The sequence below is a fragment of the Camelus bactrianus genome, chromosome 18 (assembly GCF_048773025.1).
Source record: "Camelus bactrianus isolate YW-2024 breed Bactrian camel chromosome 18, ASM4877302v1, whole genome shotgun sequence".
NCBI lineage: Eukaryota > Metazoa > Chordata > Mammalia > Artiodactyla > Camelidae > Camelus > Camelus bactrianus.
Genome location: NC_133556.1, coordinates 14,545,029 through 14,572,891, shown reverse-complemented (window position 1 = coordinate 14,572,891; position 27,863 = coordinate 14,545,029). Strand labels below are relative to the sequence as shown.

Sequence of the window (27,863 nt, the reverse complement as noted above, 5' to 3'; positions counted from 1 at the left end):
TCAAGAAATTTTACAGTCTAGTAGGGAGGGCAAGATGAGCACATAAGTAAGTATAATACAAATTTGACATTTGCTCTAAAACATAAGGGCCACGGATGTAGCACGTGGAGCTGGAGGATACCAGGAAACACTTCGTAAAGGGGTGGCATTTGAGCCTGGAAATGAAAAGGATTTCTTTTATTGAAAAACCCACTTAACGGGCATCACAAATAACAGAAGTTGCATGAGCAAAGGTGCAGAAGCAGGAATGTGTACCATATGCAAGCCATCGAGAAATTCAGCTTGCCTAGAGGAAAAGGTTCATCTATGAAATGAGCCTGAAAAGATAAGATTTGGCTCAAAGTAAGTAGGGCCTTGGATGTTGGTAAGGAATTTGGACTTCATTTGGCAGTTAAAGGGAGGAATTAAGAATTTCTGAACAGAAACATTGTAATGGACACTGCTGTTTTGCCTGTCCAGCACTTTCTGGGGACAGCATGCCAATTTTCCTTTGGAAAATCATCCCTCCCCCAGCCCAGTCCTTGTCATCATGCAAACAGAGATAACTAAACCCCCAATTCCTCATTGATTGGCAGGGATCTGCACAGGCTCCAAACAGAACCAATAACCAATGGGTGTCACATCTGGCAGTTTCGTTACAAGGAGAATGAGACAGAAAGACAGAGATGAGCTTTTCCCCCACTGGAATTACTGGGAAAAAAGCCCTCAGATATGAATCTGGAACTGCTGGCAGCCTTCTTGCCACCAAGAAAGGAACCACTAGAGAATGGAAACAATTCAGAAAGAAGCAGAGCTCAGAGGTGGGACCCCTTGTTTCAGTTCCTGGAGCCAAGTGTGCCATAACATCTACCTCTAAACTTTTCAGTAAGTAAACCCATAAATTTTGTTTCTTGTTTAGTGGATTTGAGCTGGGTCTTTAACCATCTGTTATTGAAAGATTCCTGCTTCATACAAACCTCATCAGGCTGTGTTTTAGGCATATCCGAGGAGGAAGAGGACTGAAGGAGAGGAGATTAGTTAGTATGATAGTAATAGCAGCATACAATAGTAGAGGCAAAGTGAAATGAGGAATCACAGGGAAACATCAGACATACCCAGACTGGCCTGTAATCTTTAAAAGTGTCAAAATCGAGAAAGATCAAAAAAAAAAAAAAAAAAAAAGATTAAGGAACTGTTCCAGATTAAAGGAAATTAAAGAGTCCTAACAACTAAATGCAACATGTGATACTGGGTAGGATCCTCAACCAGAAAATAGACATTAGTAGGATAGTTGGCAAGATTATTAATGTTAATGTCTTGATCTTAATCATTGTATGCATTTATTTAAAACGTTAACGTTTAGGGAGTGCTGATGAAGGGTATACAGAAGTTCTTTGACTATGTTTGCAACCTTTTGGTAAGTTCCGAAGGTTTTTAAAAAGTTAAAAAGTAAAAGAATAAAAATATGAAATTAGGGTTTGATTAATGGTAGAGGGTATGGTTTTGGGAAATACTATGGTAATAAAACGACAAGGAGTTGGCAGAGCTCTGCCTGCCCACACTGGGCTCTTTGTCCGGGCTGTCCTCACCAGCCTTCTTTCTCCATGTCTCTCCCTTAGTCATATCATATACCTGTGACGTCAACTTTTTCCAGAGAAGAAATAGATAAACAACAAGGTCCTATGGTACAGGACAGGGAAATATAGAAATATATTCAGTACCTTGTAATAACCTATAATGAAAAAGAACATGAAAAGGAATATGTGTATATATGTATATGTATGACTGAATCACTACGCTGTACACCAGAAACTAACACAACATTGTAAATTAACTACACTTCAATAAAAATAAAAATGATTACAGAGAAGGCATGAAGGCATCAGCTGAAGAATGCTTATACCAGGGGAGAGAGGTCTGGACCCAGCTAATCTGTAATATATGAGGACATATCACAGGAAAATTATAATGAGGTTTTTTGGATTTAAAAAAAGGGATCAGTACTTAAATCTAAATAAAGTATTCATTGTGTACTGACTCCTGTTCCTGCACTTTTGCTGCCTTTTTGGTTTGTGCAGGCTAGCTGAGTTAGTTGAAATGGGATTGTTCATTTGTGCTCTTCAGATGTTACTCGCTTGTGTTACCTTAGGCAATTACCCATTGGTCTGTCTTGTGACCTTGACATCACAAACAGATAAGAACTGGTCTTAGCCTGCGTACAGATGACTGGATAAAGAAGCTGTGGTATATTTATACAATGGAATACTACTCAGCCATAAAAAATTAAAATAATGTCATTTGCAGCAACATGGATGGACCTAGAGGCTCATTCTAAGTGAAATAAGCCAGAAAGAGAAAGAAAAATACCATATGATATCAGTCGTATGTGGAATCTAAAAAAATGATAAATAAATTTATTTACAAAACAGAAACAGACTCACAGACATAGAAAACAAACTTATGGTTATCGGGGGGAAGGGAGTGGGAAGGGATAAATTGGGAGCTCGAGATTTGCAGACACTAACTAATATATATAAAATAGATAAACAACAAGTTTATATTGTATAGCACAGGGAACTATATTCAATATCTTGTAGTAACTTATGGTGAAAAAGAATATGAAAACGAATATATATATGTTCATGTATGACTGAAGCATTGTGCTGTACACCAGAAATTGACACATTGTAAACTGACCATACTTCAATTAAAAATATATATATACAAAAAAAAAACAGTCTGGGTAGATCCAGAGGCTAGAGCTAAACCAAATAGCAGCTGTCAGAAACATTGTAACGATGCAGTGAGCTGGAGGTAATGAACTACCTAATGGAGGAAATGATTCTAAAGTTCCTTCCAACTCCGTAGTTCAGTGAGCTTCTGCTTTTTTTTCTGTTAAATGTTCATAGTATCTAGTTCATACAGCTGCTGCGAGGATGAAAGGAGATAAAGTACATAAAAGCCTGGCACTGAATAGATGTTCAGTCTCTATTAGTTGAATATGAATCTATGAAATAGACTACGAAATCCCAATCCCATCTCCAGGGAAGTACCAACCTCAACCACTAGAGGGGACTCTCAGTCACATTCACATGACTTCAAATGAGACTCACGCCGCTGAGGTGGCAGGGAGCCCTCCCAATACACCAGCCCTTCCCATGCCAGGAAACTCACTCCCACTCAGGAAACCTGGCTCCACGCTGAACTCCATGGTGTTTTCTCTGAGTCACTATATTCTCCCACAGTTGCAAAATGATTTGGCAAAAGTCCCTCAAAGTCTTTTACTGCTGAGTAATATCCAAACTCCTTGCAGTAATCAGAGGCCTTTCTCAATCTGGCCCCAACCTATCTTTCCAGCCTGAACTCCCCTGACCCTTTATACTGCAGCCACACTGGACAAATCATGCTCCTGCCTCTTTGCTGTGGTTCATGCTGTGTCTTCTTGATCCCTTTCCCCTATCTTGACCTTCTGAAACTCCACTTCTTTTTTGGTGATGCAAATGTCACCTCTTCCATTACTCCCTGCTCACTTCTCTAGAGTGATCTCACCCACCCTTGAGCTTACACACCACATATTACACCCAACTATCTGTATTGAATGATTTCTGTACGTGCATCTTTTCTCTTCAATAGATTAGAAACTCCCTAAGTAGAGAGGCCAGTGGGTAATCTGCCCAGAATAACACAGTAAGTGGCAGAAATGGGATTCTAACTCGTGCAATCTGACTCCAGAGAGCTCTTACTCTTAACCATCAATTCACACTATATAGTCATCTTTTATTAGACACAGTGCCTAACTCAGAGCTTTGCACACAGTGCCATTTAATAGTTTATCAAATGAATTAAAAAAAAACTGATCTAATTAGCACCTCTTGAACCTTCACTGACTTGTGGGCTATTGGGAACCAGCAAGTTGGTCTCATTAATCTGAATTAGAGTGCCTGGCCATAGATCTAATTATGAGCAATTTCAGAATCATAATGACTGTTCCATTTTGTCTCTTGATCTTTAATGCATATAAGGACTTACTCTCAGCTTCTAAGGGAGACAAAAACAATGTGAGTACTTACTGAAGCTGAGGAGATGTGTTTTTGTGAAGCTTCCAGCTCACATCTTTACTGTGAAGTGAGGGAGATGGACTGGATGGTCTCTGAGGGCCTCTTCTTCAGTTTATAACAGTCTATGATTCTGGGAGACAGAATGGAATTAAAGAGAGTTTCTGCCTCTGTGTCAGAAGATGCCATGTTGAGTCTCAGCTCTCCAACTCTCAGATTTTCCATTCTGTAAAATTTGATTCATCCATTCAAAAATTTTGAGTGTCTGGGGTAGGGGACACAGCAATGAACAAGATAGACATGGCCCCTGCTGCTAAGAAAAGCAGATGACACCTATATTGTGGGGCTGTCCTAATGAAGAAACTGAAGTGGACAAGATGTTGTATAAACTATACAGTCTAGTACAGAATCAAAAGATAATGATCTTGACAGGATTTCAATTTTACCAAATCCAATGACTACAAAAATGTTACCTATCTTGCTGTTTTTGATAAAAACCTGACTGTATTTTAACCAAACGCTGTCAACTTCCCATGCAGCTTTCAGGCCTCTCCCCTACTCTCCATGTAAAGGTAGGCAAGGATTATCCGGCCTCTGGATACAGGCACTGCCAGGTTGCCAGGTCCCTAGCCCACTCCTGCAGGCTTCTATCTGAAAGTCATTAGGCTGGGAGTCTGGATGCCTGGGTTCGCAAGCTCTCAAGTCGTCTCAGTGACTCCAAGTCACCTGCCCACGCTCAGGTTTCAGTTTCCTCATCTGTGAAAGGTAGGCCACATCCGTTAGGAAGCCATCTCCCACGGCTACCGTGAAATACGCATGGGATCATTTAGCATTGGGCCGAGCCTGGCTCAGGGAGGCCAAACTCCAGAGGGCTGGTAAGGGTTCTCTTAAGGTTCCATCCAGCCCCAGGCCACTCCTCAGGCTGCACTGGGACTAGCAGAGGCAGCTGGGTTCTGGTCCCCGCTCCAGGACTCATTTGCCGCGTGGTTCTGAGTGAGGTCACCAGGCGGCCCTATAGGCTGTTCTGCATGGAACCTGGAGGGTCTGGACCGTCTCAAGACGGCCCTGGGGAGCTTCTAGGTTGACTGAAGCTGACGGAGCGGACACGTACCAGGGACCAATGCACCCACCGCGGGAAAGCTGGACGCGCTGAGGGGGTGTGTCACGTGACGGGCTCGGGGGCGGGCGGGGGTGGGGCCTGGCGCGCGCGGCTCCGGGTGACAGGGCGGGCGGGAAGGGGCGGGGCCTCGGGCGGGGCTGCCGGGGGGAGGCGGGCGGGCGGGAGGGGAGGAGTGGAGATGGCGGCGGCGACGGCTCAGGGGGGCGGGGGCGGGGAGCCCCAGGGAGCTGATGGGGTCGGCCCGGGGGTCCCGGGGGAAGTGGAGATAGTGAAGGGTCAGCCGTTCGACGTGGGCCCGCGCTACACGCAGCTGCAGTACATCGGCGAGGGCGCGTACGGCATGGTCAGGTGAGGGGCGTTCCGGAGTAGGGGGCCTGAGGGGGGGCGCAGACAGGGGTGCTTAGAGCCCTCTGGGTCTTAGGGACTTTGAGCATCCTGAAGAAGCAGAAGCTTCAGGAGGCCGGGGAGCGTTCCAGGGAGAGGGCCTTTGAGTGCTTTCTGGGGGAGGGGGCGCTGCGTAGGATCTAAGGAGAGGGGGTCTTGGGGGCTTTGAACTGGCCATTCTGTAATGAAGGGAGGGATATCTGAGTATATGTGGGGGAGTTTTAGGGACCCTATTGACAGAGGGTGAGGAGAAGATAATAAGTATTCTTGGGGAGGTAATATCCTTAGTGAAGAAGGAGTGAAGGACCCTTCACTGGGGAGAGGATGTCTTGGATGCCCCACAGTGGGGCTTGCCAAGGAGTGTGAGAGAGAGAAGAGCAGAGCTCAGGGCTAGGCAGGGTGGGGCAGGGCTTTGGGCCTGGGGCCAGGAACCCAGTGAGCGATGAGGGGTCCAAGAGTCCCTTCCTCCAACTTTTAGGAGGGGTCTGTGAGTTCTCCCAGCCCCACTGGGTGCTCTGGGCCTTTGTTCATCTGGGAATAGCTCTGCTGCCCAGGTACCTTCCCCTGACACCCACCCCTGCCATATCCCTTCTCGTCAGTCCCTCCTATGACTCCCTCCTTCTCACTGTATTTGCCTCACTCACTGTACATCCTCCACACACACCCCCACCCCCGATCTGTCTTGGGTTGAGCAGGCCCATCCTGGAAAGGGGAGGATGAGGGGTCAGGGCAACTAGAATGGAAAGGGTTGAGGAGAGGGGAAGTCAGGGATCAGTCAGTCTCTTCCTCTGTTTGTGAAGTCATTGAAGGGCTGCCTGGCTGGTCCCCAGCTTTCTCCCTGGAGATCCCAGGCCTTCACAGCAGGAAGGAACCAGCATTGTTTATAACTGGCCAGAGCCCTCTCCTGCTCCCTCCCCTCCCTGCCAAGGCCTGGGTGGGGCCACTAGGCCTGGACTCCCCTTTGGTAAGGCCACACGACAACATCTCTCTGGCCCTCTCAGCTCAGCTTACGACCACGTGCGCAAGACTCGAGTGGCCATCAAGAAAATCAGCCCCTTTGAGCATCAGACCTACTGCCAGCGTACCTTGCGGGAGATCCAGATCTTGCTGCGCTTCCGCCATGAGAACGTCATTGGCATCCGAGACATTCTGCGGGCACCCACCCTGGAAGCCATGAGGGATGTGTATCCTTCACCTTGGCCAGATGGCTGGCCAGGAGCAGCCTCAGAGCTGGGCTGGGAGAATGTGGGCTTGCTTTCTATTTCCTTCTTTCCTACCACCCTCCAAAACAAACCCACTAAAAGAAACTTTCCTGCAGAAAAGAGGCCACAGAGTATAAGAGGACGAGGAGCCCTATGAATCCTGGCCTGCTGCAGCCAGGCAGTGTGGCCTTGGGCAAGTCTGTTCTCTAAGCTCTGCCTCTGTAGGGGGCTGGGCAAGATGGGCTCTATGGGAGCTTTGTCTTCTGACATCTGAAATTCTGTGACGTGAATCAGCCTCTGCCCACGGTCAGTTCTTTTGTTTAACAGATGATGATTCTTTCTTCTCTGGGTCCTCAGACTGGAAGGAAGGCAGGAAGGAAGAAAACTGCTCTTTTTTGAGGGCCTGCTATGAGGCTGGTGCAGTGCATGCCAAGTGCTTTGACACTTCTTATTCTGACTTCCAGCTGCCCTATGAGATGGGCCTCATCAGCTCCATTTCAAAGATGAGGGAACTGAGGCTCAGAAAGCCTCAAATCAAGTGCTTCTGTTGCTGCCTCCTCCCCTCCCCCATGAGAACCTGTCCTTCTTTGAGACTTCACACTCAGAGCCCCACCCCAGTCACTGGACCTGCACCTCGCCCAGGAGGGACAGCCTTGCCTCTGTTGCTCTCCTCCCATCTCTCTTTCCTAGTTTGTTGTCCACTTCCTGCCTGGCTGTTAGCAGCTTTTAACACCCATCACCTCTCCCCTACCCCACCCACCCTCAACCAGTCCCAGCCCTCCACCCAAGAGTGGGAATTTGTATTGCAGTGTCTGCAGCCCCCACCACAAACTGTGGGCAGGAAATCTCCACACTCACCCCTAGCTTGCCATGTGACCTTAACCAAGTCACTGCGTCTTGCTGGGTCTCCTCATCTATAAAACAGCAGGGTTGATCCAGATGTTCTCAGAAGACCCTTTAGAGGCTGATTCTGAAAGACAGCCCTAATTTATTCTTCCAGAGACAAGCCACATGACATTGATTTGTTTGTTTGTATTTAGTCCTTTTTTTATCTTAAAATACAAAAGGACATTTACTCCTCTGTCTTTGAATATATGGCCAAGCACTCTGAGTAGGAGAATGCGGTTGGGAGTTTCTCCTCATTTGTCTTGCACAAACCATTCCCATAAGGCAAGCATTTATTTTTGAGCAAACATTTATTACATGCCAGATGGTGTTCATACATTATCTCATTTAACCTTCTCAACTGCTGTGTGGCTCCAGCTTTTATAACAGCAATACTAGTTCATGTTTGCTGAGTACTTACAACATGCCAGGCATTGGGCTGGCAGCTCTACATGGGTCATCTCAGCTAATCTTCACAACCACTCTCTAAAGAACAATTTTTTTTGCCCTACTTTGCAGATGAGGAAATAGAGGGGCAGACAGGTTGAGGGCATAAAGCCAATGAGTGGTGGAGTAGTGACTCAGACACTGGTGGGTGAACTCCAGAGCCAGCACTCTTAACTGTAACCTTCTCCTGCCTTCCACCACTTATTAGCCCCATTTTTCCAGTAGGGAAACTGAGGTCACAGAACCAAAATGCTTTATTCAGAGTTACCAGCTGAGATACGGCAGAGGCCTTGAACCCAACCACTAAGTATGGGCTTTGCCCAGCTCATGATATGGGTTGGCAGGTTGGCAGGTCTGTTGAGTCCCCAGAGGCATTGGCTGGAGGGATGTGAAGTAACCAGAATCTGTTCTTCTTAACCAAGTGCCTCCTGCTACCCCCACCCGGGGGTCTCTGGTACCAACCTCAGCTACATTGTGCAGGACCTGATGGAGACAGACCTGTACAAGTTGCTCAAAAGCCAGCAGCTGAGCAATGACCACGTCTGCTACTTCCTCTACCAGATCCTGCGAGGCCTCAAGTATATCCATTCAGCCAACGTGCTCCACCGGGACTTAAAGCCCTCCAACCTGCTCATCAACACCACCTGCGACCTTAAGGTCAGAGGGTTGAGTGCCTGTCTCCCTCCCCAACCCCCTGGGGTCTCTGGCTTCCAAGTGACCAGTAGCCCCCATGGGTAGGAGAGTATCACAAGCGAAGGGAACAGCACAGGGAGAGTCATGACTGTATGAATGCTTGGGCCCTGGAGGCCTCATGCCCCAAGTTTAGCAGCCTGGGTTGCATTCCAGATCTGTGATTTTGGCCTTGCCCGGATCGCTGATCCTGAGCACGACCACACTGGCTTCCTGACGGAATACGTGGCCACACGCTGGTACCGGGCCCCAGAGATCATGCTTAACTCCAAGGTAGGGGGGGCCATCCACCCCTCAAGAGAAGGGGTTGGGTCCCAGAAAGCCCTGGAGCCACCTCTGAGCCAGGAAATGACCCCTATGATGCAGGAAGTCTACCCCATGGGCCTTGTCACATAGTTCTGGTCCTCGGGCTCTAGAAAGAAACTGAGAATTACTTCTGCTGGGCTTCTGCCCTTTGCCTCTCTGACTGGTGTTGAACCTTGGTTGGGGGTCGGGGGGTGGCTTGGCCCAAACAACAGAGCCCTGTTGAGGCTGGCCCAGGAGCCCACCACTTTCTCTTCCTCCCCAGGGCTACACCAAGTCCATCGATATCTGGTCTGTGGGCTGCATTCTGGCTGAGATGCTCTCCAACCGGCCCATCTTCCCTGGCAAGCACTACCTGGACCAGCTGAACCACATTCTGGGTGAGGGGGGCTGACTAGCTCAGTGGGAGGGAGATGCCCTTATTGGAGGTGAGATTTCTTTAGGTTTCCATCATGCATGGAGCCCCTACGGAGATTCAGAGTATTTCACCGAGGTGTAGATACTGTCCCCATTCAATAGATGGGAAAAGCAAAGCTACATACACCCAACACTTAGGAAGTATTAGAGCCAGAATTTGAACCTAGGGCTGCCCAAATCCAGACCCCTTTTGGCTCCTTCTATTGGTTCTTGGCTCCTTCTATTCCCAGAAGGGAGAGATTGCTCACCAAGTCACCTGCCTTACACACAGGTATCCTGGGCTCCCCATCCCAGGAGGACCTGAATTGTATCATCAACATGAAGGCCCGAAACTACCTACAGTCTCTGCCCACCAAGACCAAGGTGGCCTGGACCAAGCTTTTCCCCAAGTCGGACTCCAAAGGTGAGAGAGACTTGGGGCTGGTGTGGGATAAAAACTGGGTGCAGAGGAGGGTACCTGAGCCCAGCAGCTAGCTGCCTGAGTAGATAGGCCCCTGGGCACAGAGAAGCAAAGCAGTGCTTCTGGGAGCTCCTCGGCCCTTCCCTTTGACGTCTGACACCTGTCTTTCCCTAGCTCTTGACCTGCTGGACCGCATGTTGACCTTTAACCCCAACAAACGGATCACAGTGGAAGAAGCTCTGGCTCACCCCTACCTGGAGCAGTACTACGACCCAACAGATGAGGTGGGGCCACCACCAGCAGGGCTGGCAGGTAGGTCGATGGGTGGGCATCCCTCAATTCCTGTTGTGAACCTCCCCACTTCTCTGCCCCTCCTAGCCAGTGGCCGAGGAACCTTTCACCTTCGACATGGAGCTGGATGATCTACCCAAGGAGCGGCTGAAGGAGCTCATCTTCCAGGAGACAGCCCGCTTCCAGCCTGGGGTGCTGGAGGGCCCCTAACCTGGACAGATGCCTCTGCTCCCTGGGGCCTGGTGAGTATCCCCCCCGAACCCACGCACAGATTCACCCTAAGACCAGGCTGCCCACCATGCCCCCACGTAGTCACAAGCTTGCTCACGTCCATGATCTACGTGAATGGTGGCAACAGAAGGGCCAGAGCCTGCCACAGACCTGTGGTCCCCCCAGCCCTACCTGTCAATGCCCTTCAAACTCCAGCCCCAGTAGCCATTCCAGGCCCTCAGAGGTCACTGAGGGCCCCTCTCGCCCATCTGAGGAACAGAGCCAGGAGTTGGCTTCCCTAGTCTGGGCAGAGTGGCAAGTGGGGCAGTAACTGCTTTGGGAGGAGCTGGCAGCACCCAGTCTGACCCACATGCCAGGCTTCTCCACACCTGGTGTCCAGATCAGCAGTCCATATACCTCTGGGGGACACTGCTGGGCCTACCCCCACCCACACGCTCTCCGTCCCTCCTCTGGTTGCCTTTCTGTCTTTGGCCAGTTGCAGCCTGATTAGCAAGAAGGCAAACACCCTGGGTTCAAAGCCCAGCTCTGACACTTAGTAAGGGCTGTGTGATATTGTGCAAGATACCTCACCTTTCTGCATCTTGGTTTCCTGGAGACGGTCCTGATAATGAGAGCAAACTCCTACCTAGCACCAGGCATTGTTCTAAGAGTTTTACATATATTAACTCATTTATGGCAGTATCTTGAAATAGGCACTAATGTTATCCCCATTCACAGATAAGGAAACCAAGACCCATCCCACTCAGCTGTACAGATGAAAGGAAAGATGTTGGGGTCGGGGCTCTGGCAGGTCTGCTTGTGGGGAGGGGTGTGTGCTAATGGTTCCTTTCCTGCCTGCCTTTTTGTTTAGGTCCTGCCTTCTGCCTGCCCCTCCCCTGCCGGACTGTTAGAAAATGGACACTGTGCCCAGCCCAGCCCCCGACAGCCCAGGTCAGGGCCAAGGGCGGGCCTGGCCACCTCCCTCCGCTTTGCTCAGGAGTTCTGCTTCAGGCAGGCCAACGCACTCTCCCTCCCCCACCCCTCCCAGGACCTGAGGGGCTCAGGTGGCCCCAAAGCAAATTCCCCTCTGCTGCTCTGCCTCCATCTGCCCTGGCTATCCCAGTCTCTGGTAGTTCTGGAATCCAAGGGCTCTGGCTGCTCCGGGACCTACTGAGGGGTCAGGTGGTGGAGGAGGGGGAGGCACGGAGGACACTGAGTAGGGACTCAGGGCCAGCCCTGCCTCACTCACTTCATTAAAACCCCACCCCATTTTCCCTGAAGGAACATTCCTAAGGCTCAAGGGCTAGTATCCCTGAGGAGCAGGGCCCAGGCCTAAACTCCCTCCCCCAACAAAGCTGCCACATCTAACGTCCCGCTGCTTCTGTGTGTGGGTGAACAGAAGTGGAGGTGGGGCACCTGCAGAGCCCAGTGCCCCTTCCACCCCTTGTGCCTGTATCTAATATATAAATATAGAGATGTGTATATGGATGGCCCTGGCTCTGTCTGTATTCGCCGATGCCCTGACCCTAACCCTTGCTGCTTTGAGGACTGACTCTCCAGCCCAGCCGCTTCCTACCTGTGGCTTTACCTGGTGTGGTGGCCTTTGGCTCCCCAGCTGGCCAGGGTTGAGAATGGGAATGTAAGGAATTCCAGACTCCTGGACAAAATGGGATCAGTTTCCCCCTTAGTCACTGTCCTTTCCCCTCTCTGATGGCTTCCTGTCTAACTGGCTGGGGGTGATTCTGGAATGACTCAGGGACACCCTACACACCCCCGGATTCTTTGAAAATGGCCAGGAATGATACATTACATACCCTGGCCACATGAACCAGCGGGAAGGGGGAAAGTTGTCACACACCTGATGGGGTGGGGGTAGGGGGACTTGCCTACCACCCCTCCGCCGGTGTGGCCACAGAGGGATTCTGGGGTGTGTGAAGGGCCTGGGGATACGAGGGCCAGACCTGCCTGGCCCTACTCCTGCCTCTACCCGATCCCCAGCTGAGCCCTGCAGTCTGGCCCCAGGCCAGCAGCAGGCTCAGCAGGTCCCAAGGGGTGTGGTGCGGGCCGGTGGTGGAGCCAGCCTACATCAGCCAGGCAGTCTGAGAGGCAGCACAGTCCATCGGGAGCGGCTGAGCTCGCGGCAGCTGGAGCGTGGAAAGGCAGCACGGCCATGAGCCCTCTGCTATACTATGCCCTGCCCACCCTGGGCAGCTATGTCATGCTCTCCATCTTCTTCCTACGCCGGCCTCGCCTGCTGCACACCCCGTGGTTTCGAGCCTTCTGTCCCCGCCTGGGGGCCCACCGGGGAGGTGAGCTGGGCCAGGGTAGGAGGTGGGATGGCTACTGAAGGTGGAGTGAGGAGTGAGACAGGTGCCAGAGTGCACAGCAGAGACAGTAGGTCCAAAGGGCGAGATGTTAAAAGGAGAGCAGAGATCAAAGTAGACAGAGAGCCAGATGATGGCAGAGCAGGATGTGGAACAAGGAAGAGGCCGTTCAAACTGGTCCGACTGGGGGTGAGGAGGCAGGGGGCCGTGGAGGGAAGGAGGGAGGCCAGGCCCCAGGAACCCACCCTAGCTGCCCTACACAGGATCTGGAGAGCGCCTGGAGAACACCATGGAGGCCATGGAGAAGTGAGTCCACCTGCCCGGCCAAGCTGCCGGGTAAGGTTGTGCCAGCTGTGTGCGGCATGACACTAAAGGGTGCCATTTACCTTCTGGTCTGGGTGACCGGAGCCCCCGGGAGGTGTGCAGTGCACAGCCTGCACATCCGGCCTGAACTGCCCCATGTTCCCCTGAAACGCCCCACCATCCTGCCTTCTGGCCCATCCCTATCTGTCCCCCATCCCCTCACTGATCTTCACTCCCATAGCTCCATGACCCAGAGAGCTGACCTCCTGGAGCTTGACTGCCAGCTGACTCGGGATGGCGTTGTGGTAGTGTCACACGACAAGAACCTGTCCCGCCAGTCTGGCGTGAACAGGGATATTGGCAGCCTGGACTTTGAGGTGGGCCCTGCCCCAGCCCCCCACTGTATCCAGTGAGGCTCCATGCATCCACACGTGCCCCCTGGTGACATGCCCCTGCTCTCCCCAGGAGCTGCCCCTCCTCAAGGAAGAGCTGGAGGTTTACTTCTCACCAGGTGAGAGCACGGACTGTGAGCCCTGGGCTGAGCTGGCCCGAGGGACCTCAACCTCCTGCCCTCTCTTCTCCTCTGGGACCCACCCCCTCCCCCTGGCTTCTCACCCCAATTCCACCAATCCTTCTCTGATCCCTCTTCCCACAACTCCCCAGGCCACTTCACACATGGGTCAGACCGGCACATGGTGCGTCTGGAGGACGTGTTCCGGAGGTTTCCGAGGACGCCCATTAGCGTGGAAATCAAAGAGGAAAATGAAGAGCTCATTTACAAGGTGGTGCTGCAGGCAGGGGTAGGTGAGGAGGGCCAAGGGTTGGACAGAGGCCTGACTTCCCCTGTCCCCCTCATCTCTTCCTTCTCCCAGACAGCAGACCTGGTGAGGAACTTTGACCGCAATGAAATCACCATCTGGGCCTCAGGGAAGAGCTCAATTATGAAGAAGTGCAAGGCTGCTGTGAGTCCCTTTTTCCCTCCCTGCTCCAGCAGCCCTTCCTCCCAGGAGGAGGGACCTAGGCCAGAGGGGTCTAGAGTTTCTGGAGGAGCCCTGAGCAGGGTCTCCAAGAGTGAGATTTGGAGACAGGGGCCTGGCTCAGAACATGTATGAGCTAAGGCAGGCCAGAGGGACAGGGAGGGCGCTCTTGGCCTGGAACCCCTGGGCTAAGATGTAGCTTTGATCCTGCAGGTGGTAGGGTTTCCTGAATGTTCAAAACTGTTTCCCCTGCAGCCCAAGCCTCCTCTGTGCTCCCCCAGGAGCAGACTGATCTCCCTTCTCACTTCCCCTTGCCTCCCAGAACCCTGAGATGCCCACCTCCCTCACATTAAGCCGAGGACTCTGGGTGCTGCTGCTCTATTACCTGGGGCTGCTGCCCTTCATCTCCATCCCCGAGAAGTTCCTCATCTGCTTCCTGCCCACTATCATCAACAGGTACCCTCAGGGTCCCCGCCTTCCTCCCTCATCCTCTTCCTTTTCTTACCTCAGAAAAACACCCCCCCGCCCCAAACTCCATTGTGCAGGGTCTGGTATGGAGCAGGAGATCCAGTGTCTCCAGCTCCCTGGCTTCCCTTGAGGATAACCCGCAGGGTCCTTTGAAGACAGCAGTTCTCACCTAGCATTCATGAGTACTAAGGGGGCCATGAACCCCCTGAAAGTCCATGCAAATGCGTGTTGATGCAGTTGGAGTCTTAGGACAAAAAGTTTATTTGTTCATCCAGTCCTCCAACAAATATTTATTGAAACTCTGTTTTAGGTGCACTTACTTGTAATTAAGACCAGTGTGGGTAGGGTAAGGACTTCCCTGAGCTTACAGTCTGGGTGGGGAGACAGATATTGATTAATTATAGCATAACTCTCTGATTCTCAAGCAGAAAAGTGAGGATTTTCCTGCTGGGAGGCAAGAATTAACAAAGTAACAGCTAGGCAGAGTAACAGGAATTTGGATACTTGGTCAGCTCTCAGGCCAGGGCCCTCCCTTTGCCTTCTGAGACCTTCTCAGTGGCAGCCCCAGTGCTCTCTGCTCCCCTCTGTTGTCCTGAGGGAAGCTCCCCACCAACCCCAACCATCCCTTGCTACAAAGAGATCATTATACCACAGAACTTAGGGTACATAACTTGTTATGCAGGGTTTGCAAAATGTGTTCACATCCTCGGTTTTTTGAGCTTTACCTTGCAGCACCTGCAGGAGGTACAGGAACCATGCCTCCCCACCATAGTGCCCACGGAGAAGCTGAAGCTCAGAGAGTTTCTGTAATTTGCCCAAGGTCACATAGCAGAGCCTGCCCTAGGACACTGTGAAAGCCTCCAAAGTCACCCCTAGAGTGGGACAGTTGGCCGACCCACTAAGTCTGTCTGGTCTCAGGAGGCTGATCAGGCCCAACCAGGAGAACCTCCAGATTGTGTATCCAGCTTAGGAGTCAAGCTGCATTCTGGTCTGGGCCCTGGCCCCACCACGGACTTGCTGTGTGACCTCGGGCAAGTCACTCTAGTTCTCCAAGGCTGTTTCTTCCTAGGTAAAATGGTGAGGAGGGCACCCTCAAAGCATGGAGTCAAGGATATGGGAGCAGAAGGTCACTGAACAGTGGGTGAATTGTTCCTCTGGGCAACCGCAAGTGTTCATCTAGAGGGGGTGGAGTTACACTGGTCTAGGGGGTCATTCCTACCCCACCCCACCCCTGTGACAGAGAGAGACCCAAAGGGCTGATCATGACACCTCCTCTCCGCAGGACCTACTTCCCATTTCCCTGTTCTGGGCTGAATCAGCTGGCAGCTGTGGTTTCCAAATGGTGAGGTGGGCAAGAAGGCGGGGTGGAGTGTCCCTTCCCTCCTCCTTAGTCCCATCGCATCACTGCCTTTGCCACCCCACCCCCACCAGGCTCATCATGAGGAAAAGTCTGATCCAACACCTGGAGCAGCGAGGGGTACAGGTGAGCAAGTGGGTTGTTCCCAGGGGGAGCCCAGCACAGCTCTGCTACTGACTGGCTGGGTCACTTGAGCAGGTCACCTTCTGAGTCTCAGTTCCCTCGTCTGTCAAATGGGGTAATGGTATATTTAACTCTTCTGAATATGCAACTGGTACTTAGTCAAGGCTTGATCAAGGCTAATGATGATGATGATGATGATGATGATGATGTATCAAACCCTCCTGATTCCTGATGACGGGGGTTGGGAAGAGACCAGAGAAGGAAAAGACCAGCCCAGACCATCCCCTCCCCCTCCCCTGAGCATCAGCTCTGTTTAATTAGCAGACCTTTGTTGAGAACTAAGTGTTGAGAACACAGTTCCAGGCACTGTGCTCCCAGGGAAGGAGCAGGGAGCCCATCATCAAGGGCAGAGGAGGAAAGGAAGCAGGCATTGCGGAGGCAGCCAGCAGACAGAAAGGAAACAGTGCTGCGGTCTGTGGGGTCAGTGAAGGCCTTCTGGAAGAAATGAGAAGCCCACTCGCAGGGCGGGGAAAGGGAGGGCATGTCAGGCAGGAGGCTCAGCACAGGGGAAGGGCAGGAGGAGCAAGAGGCCAGCAGAGGAACCAAGAGGGGTCCCTCCAGGCTGCTGTCTGGAGGAAGTGGTACAACGGCAGCTGGAGAAGGCAGCAGAGGCAGCAGCAGGCAGCCTGTGAACCTCAGTAAGGAGCCTGGACTTCAGCCCAAAGGGAAGGGGAGCTTTTCAGGGGCTTAAGCAGGGGAGAAGACCTGATCCAATTGAGGCTTATTGAGTGAGGTCACTCTTGCCATCACATGGAGAAGTGATCGTGGGTAGCAGAGTCTCACTAGGAGGCTGATGTGGACACTGACAGGACTGGGGCTTAGGTGGCAGCAGTGGGGATGGATGAAGAGTTAAGTCAGAGACAGGCCGGGACTCAGCCACTGATTGGCTGTTGGGGGGAGTGAGGCATAGGGATGACACAGCTCTTGCAGATCAGCCCTCCTGCTCCATGGGTCTTCACCACAGCTCTGGGAGGTTGGACCATCACTCTCATTTGCCAGAGTAAGAAACTGAGAGGTCCAGTGACTTGCCCAGGGTTCAAATACCATCTCCACCTACTTCAGTGCCCACAGGAGAAGACTCAGGAGGCAGGGAAGAGGCAGAGCAGCAGCAGATATGGGCAGGCTGGGAGGCACTGGTGGGCTGGTAAATGTTCCACAACCAGCTCTCCCCGGGGAGGGGGTTGGAATACCTGATTTGAGCACGAGATAATTTCTCTGCTGTATTTACTCCCACCTTGGCCAATTTCAGGCTACCAACATGAAGTCACTGAACAGAGTTGGGATGAGATGCACGGTAGCACACCATTATGTAGTATTTCCATCTTATACATTCAATAGCTGTAGATAATCTCCAGAACATAGGTAATGGTAAAATGTCGTAAAATAACAAGGAAGTGATGAGTTTTGAATATTTATTACTGAATTGTAAGTTTCTATAATATTTAATAATGGCTGCATTTAATAACCAGTTTGCAAAATTCCTGAAAATGTAACAACCAGCTCCAGCATAGTACTGCCGGGAGGTCTCCACAGAGGAGAGCACCCCATATCTGGGTACAAGGGGAAGTGCCAAGTAAAGTTGTTGGGGAACTGCAAGCCTGTCCCTCCCCACTCAGGTGATATTTTGGTGCCTTAATGAAGAGTCAGATTTTAAAGCAGCCTTCGACCTGGGGGCCACTGGCATCATAACTGATTACCCAACAGCCCTGAGGCGCTACCTGGACAACCATGGACCACCTGCCCCATCCTACTAACCCAGAGTTTCTCACGCCTCACCCCCTCCTCTGTTTCTCTTCCCCAATAAATATGCTCTTTTCAGTCATGTCTTTGTGCTTGGCGGGGGTTGGGGGTGGGGTGTGGTTAGAGCCTAGAAGACTGCAAAGATGGCAGCTTGAGGCAGAAGAGGCCACCCAAGAGGCCAGCTGAGGGCCACAGTCTGAGGCCCTAACCATCCTGACCCACTGGTTCCACCACATTCCAGACCCAGAGTGATGCCACACCCTGTGGCAACCTGACCTCCACTCTCTTCAGGAATGTCCCTTGCAAGGCCCTCTGCCCCTTCCGGGCCACAGACAATGGTTCCATTCTCCTGAGGCCATTAAGAGCCCCAGACACGTAGCAAGGGACTCGATTTGCCCCTGTGGGCCTCCTGGCCTGGCTTCAGAGGGTGGGCATGGCAGGCCCATCTGCTACCTCAGCTGTTCCAACCTTCCATTCCCAAGTCTCCCACTCCAGAAGCTCCCTGAGTTCCTCAACCCTCTCCAGCCCTACTACCTTATTCATTTAATGAATCACATATTTCACAAAGGTTTATTGACTACTCTAGGCCAAGCTGGGTACTAGGGCCACTGCAGGAAACACGACAAGTCTAGTATGGCAGACACATGTTTAAACATGTTTTCAACCGAGTTCAGAGGAGAGAAAGGAAAAGGGGGAAGCCCACAGCAGGCCCTAACCCTGCCTGGAGGGGCAGGGCATCAGAGGAGGCTGCCTGGAAGAGGTGATGCACAACAGTAGGAACTAGCTTGTTCTGAGGCTCTGGCTCCCTGGGGTCTAACACGGATGGTCACCTTTAGCTCCTCCCATTCAAGAGTTGGTCCCCGGTGCTATAGCAAAGACGGTGAAATCAGACCAAAGTGAGAATCGCAACTTTGCCTCTTGCCAGGTGGTTACACTTTGGAGAGCTGCTAGACGTCTGTGAACCTCAGTTACCCAGTAAAATGGGAACAATAGCGGAAGCTGCCTCCTAGGATTGCTGTGAGGATTAAGGGAGTGGGGCACCAGTGCTGGGTAAATGCAGGTAATTATGACTATTATTTCCCTGGAGTGTGCATCCAGACACCAACCCGCTCCTAACCCCATGCCAGGTCAGGTACCTCAGATCCTCGCCCCCTCAAAGACCGCAGGAGGCCAAGGGGGCGACTAGACCCAGGCCGCGGGGCGGGCCAGCTGGGTTGCCGGCCGCAGCCGCATTTCCGGGCCGGCGGGAGCCGGGAGCAGGGGGAAGGGCAGCCCAGGCCTGCGCTGGCCGCTGTGTGACGCGCCCCCTCATTTGCATGCCGCACGCCGATTGGCCACGGCGGCCGCCGGGACCAGGGGCCGGCCCCCTCCCCCTCCCGCCGCAGCGGCGGCAGCAGCTGGTCTCGGTGTAAACAAGTCGCGGCGGCTGCGAACCCGGGCCGGGGGGGACGGCGCCCACCAGGAGCGCCCCCCACTCCCAGGCCAGGCCACCCCGGCGGACCGGGCCTCCGCGCGCCCAGGCGAGGTGAGGACTGCATCGTCAGGGCTGCGCGTCGCCCCGCGCCCCCGCCCCGCCAGAGAGGACTGCCCCCTTCCCCCGGCTCCCGCCCCCCACCCTCGCGCCCCAGGTGAGCCCCGGGGTCTCAGGTAAGGCTCCGCGATGCAGGTAAGATCCCCTTGGTATAGACGAGGCCTCAGCGCCCCCAGGTAAGATCCCCTCCCCTCCTAGGTGACCCTCCACCTTCAGTGAGGCCTCCTGCCTTCTCCAGGTGAGGGATCCTCTCTCGGGGTGAACTCCTTGTACCTCAACTGAAGTCGCACCCCCCACCCCAACCCTGGCAGTTCAGAAGAGGTCCTAAGGACCTCCTAACCCGTCCATGCTACTCCTAAAGGGAGAACTGACAGCTCATCCACTCTAGAGCCCCTTCCTCCAGTTTCAATTGCCAGGTCAGGAGGGGTGAGGCCCAAAGCAGATGGGTGACTCATCTGGGGCCCCTCCTAGCCTCAGTTTCCCCTTTGATGCAATTTGAGGCCCCCTCAGTGAGTCAAAACTGAGACGACTCTGGCCCCTGGAGAGGCTGCTGGCTCTGGGGAGAGGAGACAGCAGCCAAGTGTGACAGAGAGAGTCCCCATGGCCCAGGGTGTGCCTGCATGTGTGTGGCCTGGGTCCTGACAGCCCACTTACTCCCTCCCCTGCAGGCACTGGGCTCCCTCTGCTCCCCGTGGGCCGCTCCCCGCGTGGGGCCACTGCCCCTGGCCCCCGCCATGGTGCGGATTTCAAAGCCCAAGACGTTTCAGGCCTACTTGGATGATTGTCACCGGAGGTATAGCTGTGCCCATTGCCGAGCTCACCTGGCCAACCACGACGACCTCATCTCCAAGGTAACCAGGTCACAGTTGGGGCTGGAATGGGAGGCTAGGGGGGCTGCCTGGCAGCTCCCCACCAATAACCCTGACCTCCCCTCCTTTCTCCTTCCCACCCTTTAGTCCTTCCAGGGCAGTCAGGGGCGTGCCTACCTCTTCAACTCTGTGTGAGTATTCAGTCTCCTTTCTTTACCTGTTGTGATCTGTAACCCCTGGCATCATGCTGAGACTCCCGAGTCCCCTGGTTTAGGCAGGAAGCTGTGATCGCCCTTCTCTTGAATGCTAAGGACAGACACAGTTGGATACAAGCTAGAGGGGGGCTCTCTGATGGCGGGACCCTCCCTGGGACTGCCCCCGTGTCCCCACAGGGTGAACGTGGGCTGCGGGCCAGCCGAGGAGCGGGTGCTGCTGACAGGCCTCCATGCTGTCGCTGACATCCACTGCGAAAACTGCAAGACCACTTTGGGCTGGAAATATGTGAGTCAGTGACCTCTGACCCCAGGCTAGCCTTTGATCTGACCTCACATCACCTCCTCCTCACAAGCAGTCATCTAGTAATCTTTCAGAGTGTAGAGGCCCAGCTCACCCATGTTCTTCTCTGACCATGTTCTCCTCTCTCACATCCTGAAAGGGCTTTTAGAATTTTTCTCTTAACTCATCCTTCTCCTCACGGGCACAAGTATTCCCATTTTAGAGATGAGATATAATCAGAATTACCATTTATTGAATGCTTACGTGCCAGGCACTGTTATTTACTTGGCATGTATTATCTCATTCAATCATCACAGCAATCCTGTAGGTAGTCTGTTATTATCTCACTTTACAAAAGAAGAAAGGAAGACCCAGAGATGTTAGGTAACTTCCCCAAGGTCACACACACTGGTAAGTAACAGAATAGGGACTAGAATCCTTGTGTTGTTTTTTAACTCCAAACCCTTGACCACCAGCTTCTCTTGCCATTCAGAGATCAGAGAAGTTGCCCAAGACCCCCCAGCAACATGGAGCTTGGGTCCATGAGCCTCCTTTTCCACTGCCCTCATTGCCACTGCTGCTGTTCACGGTCTGATATCACTACCCTCAGTCTCATTTCCTTATCTGGCAGTGGAGGATAAAGCCACCACCTGGCACCCACGATTGTCATGGGGATCAGATTAGATGCAGCAAAAGAAGATGCTCTTGGGAAACTGCAAGGGACAGGATTCCTCAGGGATCTTGTGGCGCTGTGGTGCCTCTGTGAGGTGGATGCCCCAGGCAGAGACAGAATCCTGACCCTGGCACTGCCACAGATTTGCTTTGTGTCCCTGGACAGGTGGTTTGGCCTCTCTGGGCCTCTGTAAAATAAAGAGGTGACCTAATCCAGAGGTCAAAAACTCAAGTGCTTGCATCAAAAACTCAAGTGCTTACAGGGCAAAACAGATACTGTGGATCTGCAAAAGGGGCAACATAAATCTGGAGATGGGGGCAGGCTGGCAAATGGGAGTGAACATAGCCTGCCCCGTATTATAGTATTTTAAAGTTACGTTTATTAAACTGCTGGCCAAACAAAACACATGGATAGGTCAAAATTGGCCCTCAGGCTACCAGTTTGTAATCCCTGGGCCTTTTAGAAATATCCATATTCTCTCTGTTGGAGCCAACTTTAGTACTTAAAAATTACGTAATTCAGAGAGTTTTGTCCATCCCCTGTTAGTGAGAAACCTGGCCCTGCCATTTACCAGCTCTGTGTCTGTGGGCAAGTGGCCTGGCTTCTTTGGGTGACAGTTTCCTTCTATGTAAAGTGGGGCCAGTCATACCCACTCCCCAACCCCTGTGCCTTTTGGTAAGGCCCTAGCTCCAAGGATGACAACCTCTCCCCTCCTTTCAGGAACAGGCCTTTGAGAGCAGCCAGAAGTACAAAGAGGGGAAGTACATTATTGAACTCAACCACATGATCAAAGACAACGGCTGGGACTGACCCCTGTTCTGACGCATGTGGCTCCAGCCCGGCCTGGCCGCCAGGGGGCGCCACTGGCTTCCCTCTACCCGAAGGGAGCTCTGGACCCTCAGGGCCCGTGCAGAGGAAGGATCCAGCTCCTGTACATATATTTTATTGCATGCACTGTGACATTGGTGGGAGATCAGAAAGTGGACAAGGTGGACGACACCCCCGCACCTCCCTGCGATCTGGCTGGCTTGGATCTCATTTTTAACCCCCTCCTGCCCCACCTGCCCTATAGATATGGCCTGTGTGCTGCTCTTTTGGCCCCAGTGCACCATCTGCCCTATGAACTTCTCCTCCCACTGGGTCCCTCTTACCCCGCGCGTGTCTGCTCCCCTTGTTCTGTAGCGTTTGTACATAATAAAACAATGGATTGGAGACAGCCCCAGGCTCACGTGGAATGCGGGAAGGGGGGACTCAAATGTACATTCCTGCCTCTGTAGACCTGTTCCCTTCTGAATCCCAGAAGCATAGGGTAGGCTCAGCGGTCAAAGTTGGGAGCCTGCGCTCACGGGGCTCAGCTATCTTCTCTAGCACCCAGGGCGGGTCTCACTAACTGTGGAGATTCCGGAGCCCACTCTGGTCTCTATGCCTTGACCTCAGCTGATCAGCGTTTTCTCAGCCTAAGTTTTGCCGCCGCCTAGGGGCAGCTCTCCTGGGAGGCAACCGCGCCGCCACTTTAGCCAGTTCCCTCGTCTCAACTACAATTTCCAGCGGCCCCAGCGGCATCTGCTTGTCTGCTTCGCGCGGAACCTCGAAGGTGGGCCTGCTGGGAAGTGTAGTTCCGCGGGTTTCCCAGCGCGGGACGTTCTGGGAAATCCGGGCGCCAGCCGTCAGAGAGCGTGGAGCTGTGGGCGTCTTTAAACTTTTGAGACTTAGCCGAGGGTGGGGTTTTTTCAGAATGGGAACCAGGAAAGACTCCAGGGTTCAGGTCTCGGCTTCGGACTCCTCAGGATCCCCGATGCCCAGCATAACAATAAGTTCAGGCCGCGTCCCTCTAGCCCTGCTCCTTCCCTCCAGTCATGCTTCATCCCTCCAAGTCTCATCGTCCAAGTGAAGAGGGATCACCTGCCAGGAAAGTCCGGGGCGCCAAGGTCTGCCCCAGGACTCTAGGCTCCATCCCAGGGTCTAGGCCCCGCCCATCAGTAGCTGATCCCTAGCCGGGGCTCCCCCCGTGGGAACGGGGACCAGCTGGCCGGAAGCGCCAAACTGCGTCCCTGTCGAGCTCCGGGGATCAATCAGGCCGAGGAGTTAATTATGTAATGAGGGGGCAGGGGGTTGGGGCTAATGAAGCCTGGGGGTGGGTGGGGAGGGGGAAAGGGGAGGGTATCCAGGTATCCGGCCCCCTCTTGGACCCCTTCCAGGCCCCAGGGGTCTCCACCCCAGCCCAACTCCAGGGCCCCAAAGAGGGGAGGGGCTGTGATCCTGGATCTGGAAGGGGCTGAGCTGTGAGCTATAAAGGGGGCATCTCTCAGCACTGGGGCATTCTAGGCAGCGTGACCCGAGGCCAGACAGAACTACTCCATGTACCACCCACGAGAGTTGTACCCCTCCCTGGGGTCTGGCTACCGTCTTGGGCCCCCGCAGCCTGGGGCAGATTCTAGCTTCTCGCCTGCCCTAGCAGAGGGCTACCACCGCTACCCGGGTGAGCGGTGGGAGCAGCTCCTATGTAGGAATTGGGGTGGGGGCTGTGGCCCTTGGCTGGCTCCTCATTCTCCTCCCATCTCCAGATCTGGACACTCCCAAACTGGACTGCTTCCTCTCTGGGATTGAGACTGCTCCCCGCACTCTGGCTGCTCCCCCACCCCTACCCCCGCTGCCCCCAGCCCTGGGCGCTGAGCCGCCCCCACCAGCCCCAGAGGCCCTTCATTCACTCCCTGGAGTCAACCTGAGCCTGGAGAACCGGGAGCTATGGAAAGAGTTCAACTCCGTGGGAACGGAGATGATCATCACCAAAGCTGGGAGGTGAGGGGGCTGGGCCAGGGTCAGAGGACCCAGTGTGTTCTTGGTGGGAGTCTCTTGGGAAAGGCAGAGTTCCTGGTGATGGGGCTAGGCGTGGGGGTCTCTAGAGGGGTTAGAACTCCGCTTGAGTTCAGAGTGTGACTGTGGCTGAACCAGGGGTCATTCTGTGGCAAGGGTCAAGGGTCAGTCTGTGGAGTCTGTGGCTGGTTTAGGGACTAACATATAGCAAGTGTCCATAGTTAGTCTGGGCCAGGGTCAGAAAGTCCAGCTGGCTTTAAAGTTAGTATGAGGGTCAGTCTGCAGCTAGAGTCAGGATTCAGATTATGACTGGGGTCAAGGACCAGCCATTGACCAGATCAGGGAAGATTGGTCAGGATAAGGGGTCAGTATGTGACTAGATCTGGGGTCACTTTGGAGGCAGGGATATGGTCAGTGTGTGGCTTGTGTGTGGGTCTTTATCTAGACCAAGAGCTCAGGCCCTAGTATGGTCCTCTTTTTATTTTCTCTGAAGCAAGTTTGTCCAGAGCTATAAATTCTGGTGCTGGAGATCAAGCAAGACCAGGGTGGGGAGCAGGAGACTCCTGGCAAGATTTCCAGGAGAAAATTGTGTCACTCCTTCTTCTGTAAGTGGAATTTGAGGGGCCAGGAGTCAAGATTCCGGACTCTGCTCCCAACCTGCTGTGTGATTCTGGTCAGATCACTTGACCTGTCTGTCCTGTTTCTCATCTGTAAAATGGGATGAGACAAGCTTCCAGCTCTAAGATCCTGCCCTCTGAGTTCTGACTCCACATTCTTCCAACTTTCTGTGATGAAACTGGGTGAGCCAGTGGCTATGCTCCCCCACCCAAGCCAGTGCTGTGCCCACACATGGTCAGTGGGTTGCTCCAGGCATCTTCCATCCCGTCCTCCATGCAGGCGCATGTTCCCTGCTTGCCGAGTATCGGTCACCGGCCTGGACCCCGAGGCCCGCTACCTGTTTCTTCTGGATGTGGTTCCTGTGGATGGGGCTCGCTACCGCTGGCAGGGCCGGCGCTGGGAGCCCAGTGGCAAGGCAGAGCCCCGCCTGCCTGACCGCGTTTACATTCACCCTGACTCTCCTGCCACCGGTGCCCACTGGATGCGGCAGCCTGTGTCCTTCCATCGCGTCAAGCTCACCAACAGCACACTGGACCCCCATGGCCACGTGAGGCCCAGGCTGGGACCCCGGGATGAAGGGTGGGGGTGGGGCCAGGGTGAGGAGTCACTCCTATTTCTTCCCTCCCAGCTGATCTTGCACTCCATGCATAAGTATCAGCCCCGCATACACCTGGTGCGGGCTGCCCAGCTTTGCAGCCAACACTGGGGAGGCGTTGCCTCCTTCCGCTTCCCTGAGACCACGTTCATCTCCGTGACAGCCTATCAGAACCCACGGGTGAGTGACCCTGCTTGAGGGGGTGGTGCACCCTGCCCAGGCTACGGGAGTTTTGATTCTGGATGTGCGCCCCCAGATCACACAACTGAAGATCGCAGCCAATCCCTTTGCCAAGGGCTTCCGGGAGAATGGCAGAAACTGTAAGAGGTGGGCATCATTCATTCATTCACTGGTTCATTCATCAAATGTTTATTATTAACTGTCCACTTTGCCAGGCACTGTGCTGGATGCCAGGAACACAATAGTAAGTAAAAACATTTACTCACTAATCGATTCGACAAATATTTTTTAGCCCCAGCTTACGTGCCAGGCATAGTTCTAGGTACTTAGGATGCATCAGTAAACAAAACAAAAGAAACAAACTCCTGCCCTCATGGACTGATAGTCTAGTGGGCGGAGTAGACAAGTAAACAAAAGAAATAATTGAATATTATGTAATATGTTAGGGATAAGTTCTAAAGAGAAAAGAAATAAAGGAAGGACGAGAGTGAAATATTAGATAAGAGGCCTGGAAAGGCCTCAAAAAGAGGACATTTGAGAAAAGACTTGAAGGAAGTATGGGAGGGAGTCATGTGGGAACATCTGGGAACATCATGTGCCAGGTCCCTGAGGTGGGGAGCGTGCCTGCGGTGTGGCTGGTGTGGAATGAGAGAGGTGATGGGGAGCCAGATTATGGTGGGCAGGAAAGGTTTAGTTTGTCAGGACATTGGCTTCTATTCTGAGTACCACCCCCTCAGAGCTGGCCTTGCCCTCAAGGCACTTAAGAGTAAGGCAGGAGACACAGACATGAATTCAAGGATCATTCTAACAAATCTAACAGTATCACTGTGGACAAAGGCTGTTGGGAGGGCTTGTGGTACTGTGGGAGGTCCGGAGGCCTTCCTGGAGGAAGTGATGCCTGAACTGAGACAAAAAGGATGAGTAAAGCAGGTGAAGAGGGGACAGAAGAGGATTCCAGAGGAGATGGGCGAGTGAACAAGGTGGGATGAGTGGGATCAGACTACATCCTGGCCTTGTTGCTTGGAAAGTTTCCATGGATTCTAAATGCAATCGGAAAGCACTGGAAAGTTTTAAGTGAGGAATAAATCCCAGCTCTGCTATTTTCTAGTTATTTAATTCTCTGGCCTTTAGTTCCATCATCTGTAAAATGGGTATAATAGTGGCACCTAGCTGATAGGGTCCCTGGGTGAAATGCTTGGCACCTGGTAAGTGCTGTTATTACCATCATCACCATCACCATCATCATTATCATCATCACTGTTCCCCAGGGAGCGAGACGCCCGTGTGAAGAGGAAACTGCGGGGCCCAGAGCCAGTAGCCACAGCGGCCTATGGGAGTGGAGGTGCGTGCCGTCCCAGTGGTGATGGGACCAGCCCTGAGATGCTGATCCTCCTCAGCCCTACCTGTCCTTTCTGTCTCCCCAGATGCACCAGGTGGTCCCTGCGATTCCACACTGGGTGGGGACGTTCGTGAGTCAGATCCAGAGCAGGCCCCAGCACCCCGGGAAGCTGCCCCTGCCCAAGCTCCTCCATGTGGTGGCCCCAGTGCCGAGGCCTACCTTCTGCACCCTGCAGCTTTCCATGGGGCCCCCAGTCACCTTCCAACTAGGTGAGTGGGACAAGGGCACAGGGCTGGGCTGTTCCAGGCTGAGGGTCCTTTTCCCTGTTCTGACACCTGCCTTTGCACTGCAGGAACCCCAGCTTCCCTGAGGCTCCTGATTCGGGGCGCCCAGCCCCCTACTCGGCTGCCTTCCTGGAGCTGCAGCCTGGGCCAGCAGGCTCAGGATACCCAGCAGCTGCGCCCCCAGCATCCTTTGCCTCGCACTTCCTCCAAGGGGGCCCCTTCCCCCTGCCCTACCCTGGGGCTGGGGCTTACCTGGATGTGGGCTCCAAACCAATGTACTGAGCCTTTGCTGAGCCCTTGTCTCCCTCCCTGTCCTCCACCACAGGCTTCCAGCCCCCTTCCCCCAGGCCTGTAGCCCCCTCACTTCCACTGGCCCCATCCCCCACACCAAATGGCTGCCTTGGGCCTCCCCCACCCCACTTCACACTTTGATTTCACTCCCACCCCCCTCTGGCTTCAAAGCTGTGGCTAAGCTGCTGGGAGTCCAGCTGGGGCCAGCTTCCCCTTCCCGGCTCTCACCTCGGTGTGAATGGAGGGAGGCTCTGCTTGGCCAAATGGGGCCTAGGACCGGCACTCCCACCTCCCTGGCCTCACTCTTGGGCTCAGCGAGCTCTACCCTCTCGCCCCAGTGCAAGCCACACCGGTCTATTCTCAGGACCAGAGTATTTTTGTTAATAAAACTCGAAAAACATCAGTGCTCTAGAAACATTGGGCTAACGGTGTTCGGCCCCAGGGTGGGGCTGGGTGAGCAAAGATTTTGTGAGGAGACCCAGGCACCAACCTAGATCTG

The 27,863-nt window shown here is 53.2% G+C and overlaps 4 protein-coding genes across 15 annotated transcripts; all 4 read left to right on the top strand.

Annotated features, from left to right (window-relative positions):
• The first annotated feature begins 5,299 nt into the window (after nucleotides 1–5,299).
• On the top strand, nucleotides 5,300–11,871 carry MAPK3 (mitogen-activated protein kinase 3). Its single transcript, XM_010972520.3, has 9 exons — nucleotides 5,300–5,502; nucleotides 6,540–6,722; nucleotides 8,540–8,729; nucleotides 8,919–9,035; nucleotides 9,331–9,445; nucleotides 9,754–9,885; nucleotides 10,057–10,166; nucleotides 10,261–10,415; nucleotides 11,255–11,871. The coding sequence occupies exons 1-8, from the start codon at nucleotides 5,333–5,335 to the stop codon at nucleotides 10,381–10,383; spliced, it is 1,140 nt and encodes a 379-aa protein (XP_010970822.1). The 5' UTR covers nucleotides 5,300–5,332; the 3' UTR covers nucleotides 10,384–10,415; nucleotides 11,255–11,871.
• A 145-nt stretch (nucleotides 11,872–12,016) lies between these two features.
• GDPD3 (glycerophosphodiester phosphodiesterase domain containing 3) lies at nucleotides 12,017–17,813 on the top strand. 8 transcript variants are annotated; one of them, XM_010972518.2, is made up of 10 exons: nucleotides 12,017–12,692; nucleotides 12,971–13,013; nucleotides 13,252–13,387; nucleotides 13,476–13,521; nucleotides 13,674–13,792; nucleotides 13,883–13,972; nucleotides 14,310–14,443; nucleotides 15,738–15,797; nucleotides 15,887–15,938; nucleotides 17,612–17,813. In XM_010972518.2, exons 1-10 carry the CDS (start codon nucleotides 12,554–12,556, stop codon nucleotides 17,747–17,749), a joined length of 957 nt encoding a protein of 318 aa, XP_010970820.1. In that variant the 5' UTR covers nucleotides 12,017–12,553; the 3' UTR covers nucleotides 17,750–17,813. The 8 variants fall into 8 exon arrangements, with proteins under 8 accessions (XP_010970820.1, XP_074202217.1, XP_074202222.1 ...); XM_074346116.1 differs by having other exon boundaries at nucleotides 12,560–12,692; nucleotides 12,958–13,013; XM_074346121.1 differs by having other exon boundaries at nucleotides 12,575–12,692; nucleotides 12,958–13,043.
• Nucleotides 17,814–19,125: 1,312 nt separating this feature from the next.
• On the top strand, nucleotides 19,126–22,460 carry YPEL3 (yippee like 3). Of its 4 annotated transcripts, none has more exons than XM_074346123.1 (5): nucleotides 19,126–19,260; nucleotides 19,935–20,117; nucleotides 20,223–20,266; nucleotides 20,468–20,576; nucleotides 21,964–22,460. In XM_074346123.1, the coding sequence occupies exons 2-5, from the start codon at nucleotides 20,001–20,003 to the stop codon at nucleotides 22,051–22,053; spliced, it is 360 nt and encodes a 119-aa protein (XP_074202224.1). In that variant the 5' UTR covers nucleotides 19,126–19,260; nucleotides 19,935–20,000; the 3' UTR covers nucleotides 22,054–22,460. The 4 variants fall into 4 exon arrangements, with proteins under 4 accessions (XP_074202224.1, XP_045364209.1, XP_045364208.1 ...); XM_045508253.2 differs by having other exon boundaries at nucleotides 19,239–19,363; XM_045508252.2 differs by having other exon boundaries at nucleotides 19,244–19,382.
• A 154-nt stretch (nucleotides 22,461–22,614) lies between these two features.
• TBX6 (T-box transcription factor 6) lies at nucleotides 22,615–27,767 on the top strand. Of its 2 annotated transcripts, XM_074346113.1 has the most exons (9): nucleotides 22,615–23,336; nucleotides 23,569–23,722; nucleotides 23,808–24,042; nucleotides 24,955–25,222; nucleotides 25,304–25,450; nucleotides 25,527–25,597; nucleotides 26,719–26,792; nucleotides 26,875–27,058; nucleotides 27,142–27,767. In XM_074346113.1, the coding sequence occupies exons 2-9, from the start codon at nucleotides 23,602–23,604 to the stop codon at nucleotides 27,353–27,355; spliced, it is 1,314 nt and encodes a 437-aa protein (XP_074202214.1). In that variant the 5' UTR covers nucleotides 22,615–23,336; nucleotides 23,569–23,601; the 3' UTR covers nucleotides 27,356–27,767. The 2 variants fall into 2 exon arrangements, with proteins under 2 accessions (XP_074202214.1, XP_045364207.1); XM_045508251.2 differs by lacking the exon at nucleotides 22,615–23,336 and having other exon boundaries at nucleotides 23,372–23,722; nucleotides 24,955–25,450.
• Nucleotides 27,768–27,863: the final 96 nt, after the last annotated feature.

Bases quoted from the DNA above. Each gene is read 5' to 3' on its own strand.
- MAPK3 (XM_010972520.3), top strand. From the start codon at position 5,333: ATGGCGGCGGCGACGGCTCAGGGGGGCGGGGGCGGGGAGCCCCAGGGA. The intron at 6,723-8,539 runs GTATCCTTCACC...TACCAACCTCAG, and splicing joins CTGGAAGCCATGAGGGATGT to CTACATTGTGCAGGACCTGA. The intron at 9,036-9,330 runs GTAGGGGGGGCC...CTTCCTCCCCAG, and splicing joins AGATCATGCTTAACTCCAAG to GGCTACACCAAGTCCATCGA.
- TBX6 (XM_045508251.2), top strand. From the start codon at position 23,602: ATGTACCACCCACGAGAGTTGTACCCCTCCCTGGGGTCTGGCTACCGT. The intron at 24,043-24,954 runs GTGAGGGGGCTG...TCCTCCATGCAG, and splicing joins ATCATCACCAAAGCTGGGAG to GCGCATGTTCCCTGCTTGCC. The intron at 26,793-26,874 runs GTGCGTGCCGTC...CTGTCTCCCCAG, and splicing joins AGCGGCCTATGGGAGTGGAG to ATGCACCAGGTGGTCCCTGC.
- YPEL3 (XM_010972517.3), top strand. From the start codon at position 19,887: ATGTGTGTGGCCTGGGTCCTGACAGCCCACTTACTCCCTCCCCTGCAG. The intron at 20,118-20,222 runs GTAACCAGGTCA...CCCACCCTTTAG, and splicing joins ACGACGACCTCATCTCCAAG to TCCTTCCAGGGCAGTCAGGG. The intron at 20,577-21,963 runs GTGAGTCAGTGA...CCCTCCTTTCAG, and splicing joins CCACTTTGGGCTGGAAATAT to GAACAGGCCTTTGAGAGCAG.
- GDPD3 (XM_074346114.1), top strand. From the start codon at position 12,597: ATGTCATGCTCTCCATCTTCTTCCTACGCCGGCCTCGCCTGCTGCACA. The intron at 13,522-13,673 runs GTGAGAGCACGG...ACAACTCCCCAG, and splicing joins GGAGGTTTACTTCTCACCAG to GCCACTTCACACATGGGTCA. The intron at 15,939-17,611 runs GTGAGCAAGTGG...CTCCCCACTCAG, and splicing joins TGGAGCAGCGAGGGGTACAG to GTGATATTTTGGTGCCTTAA.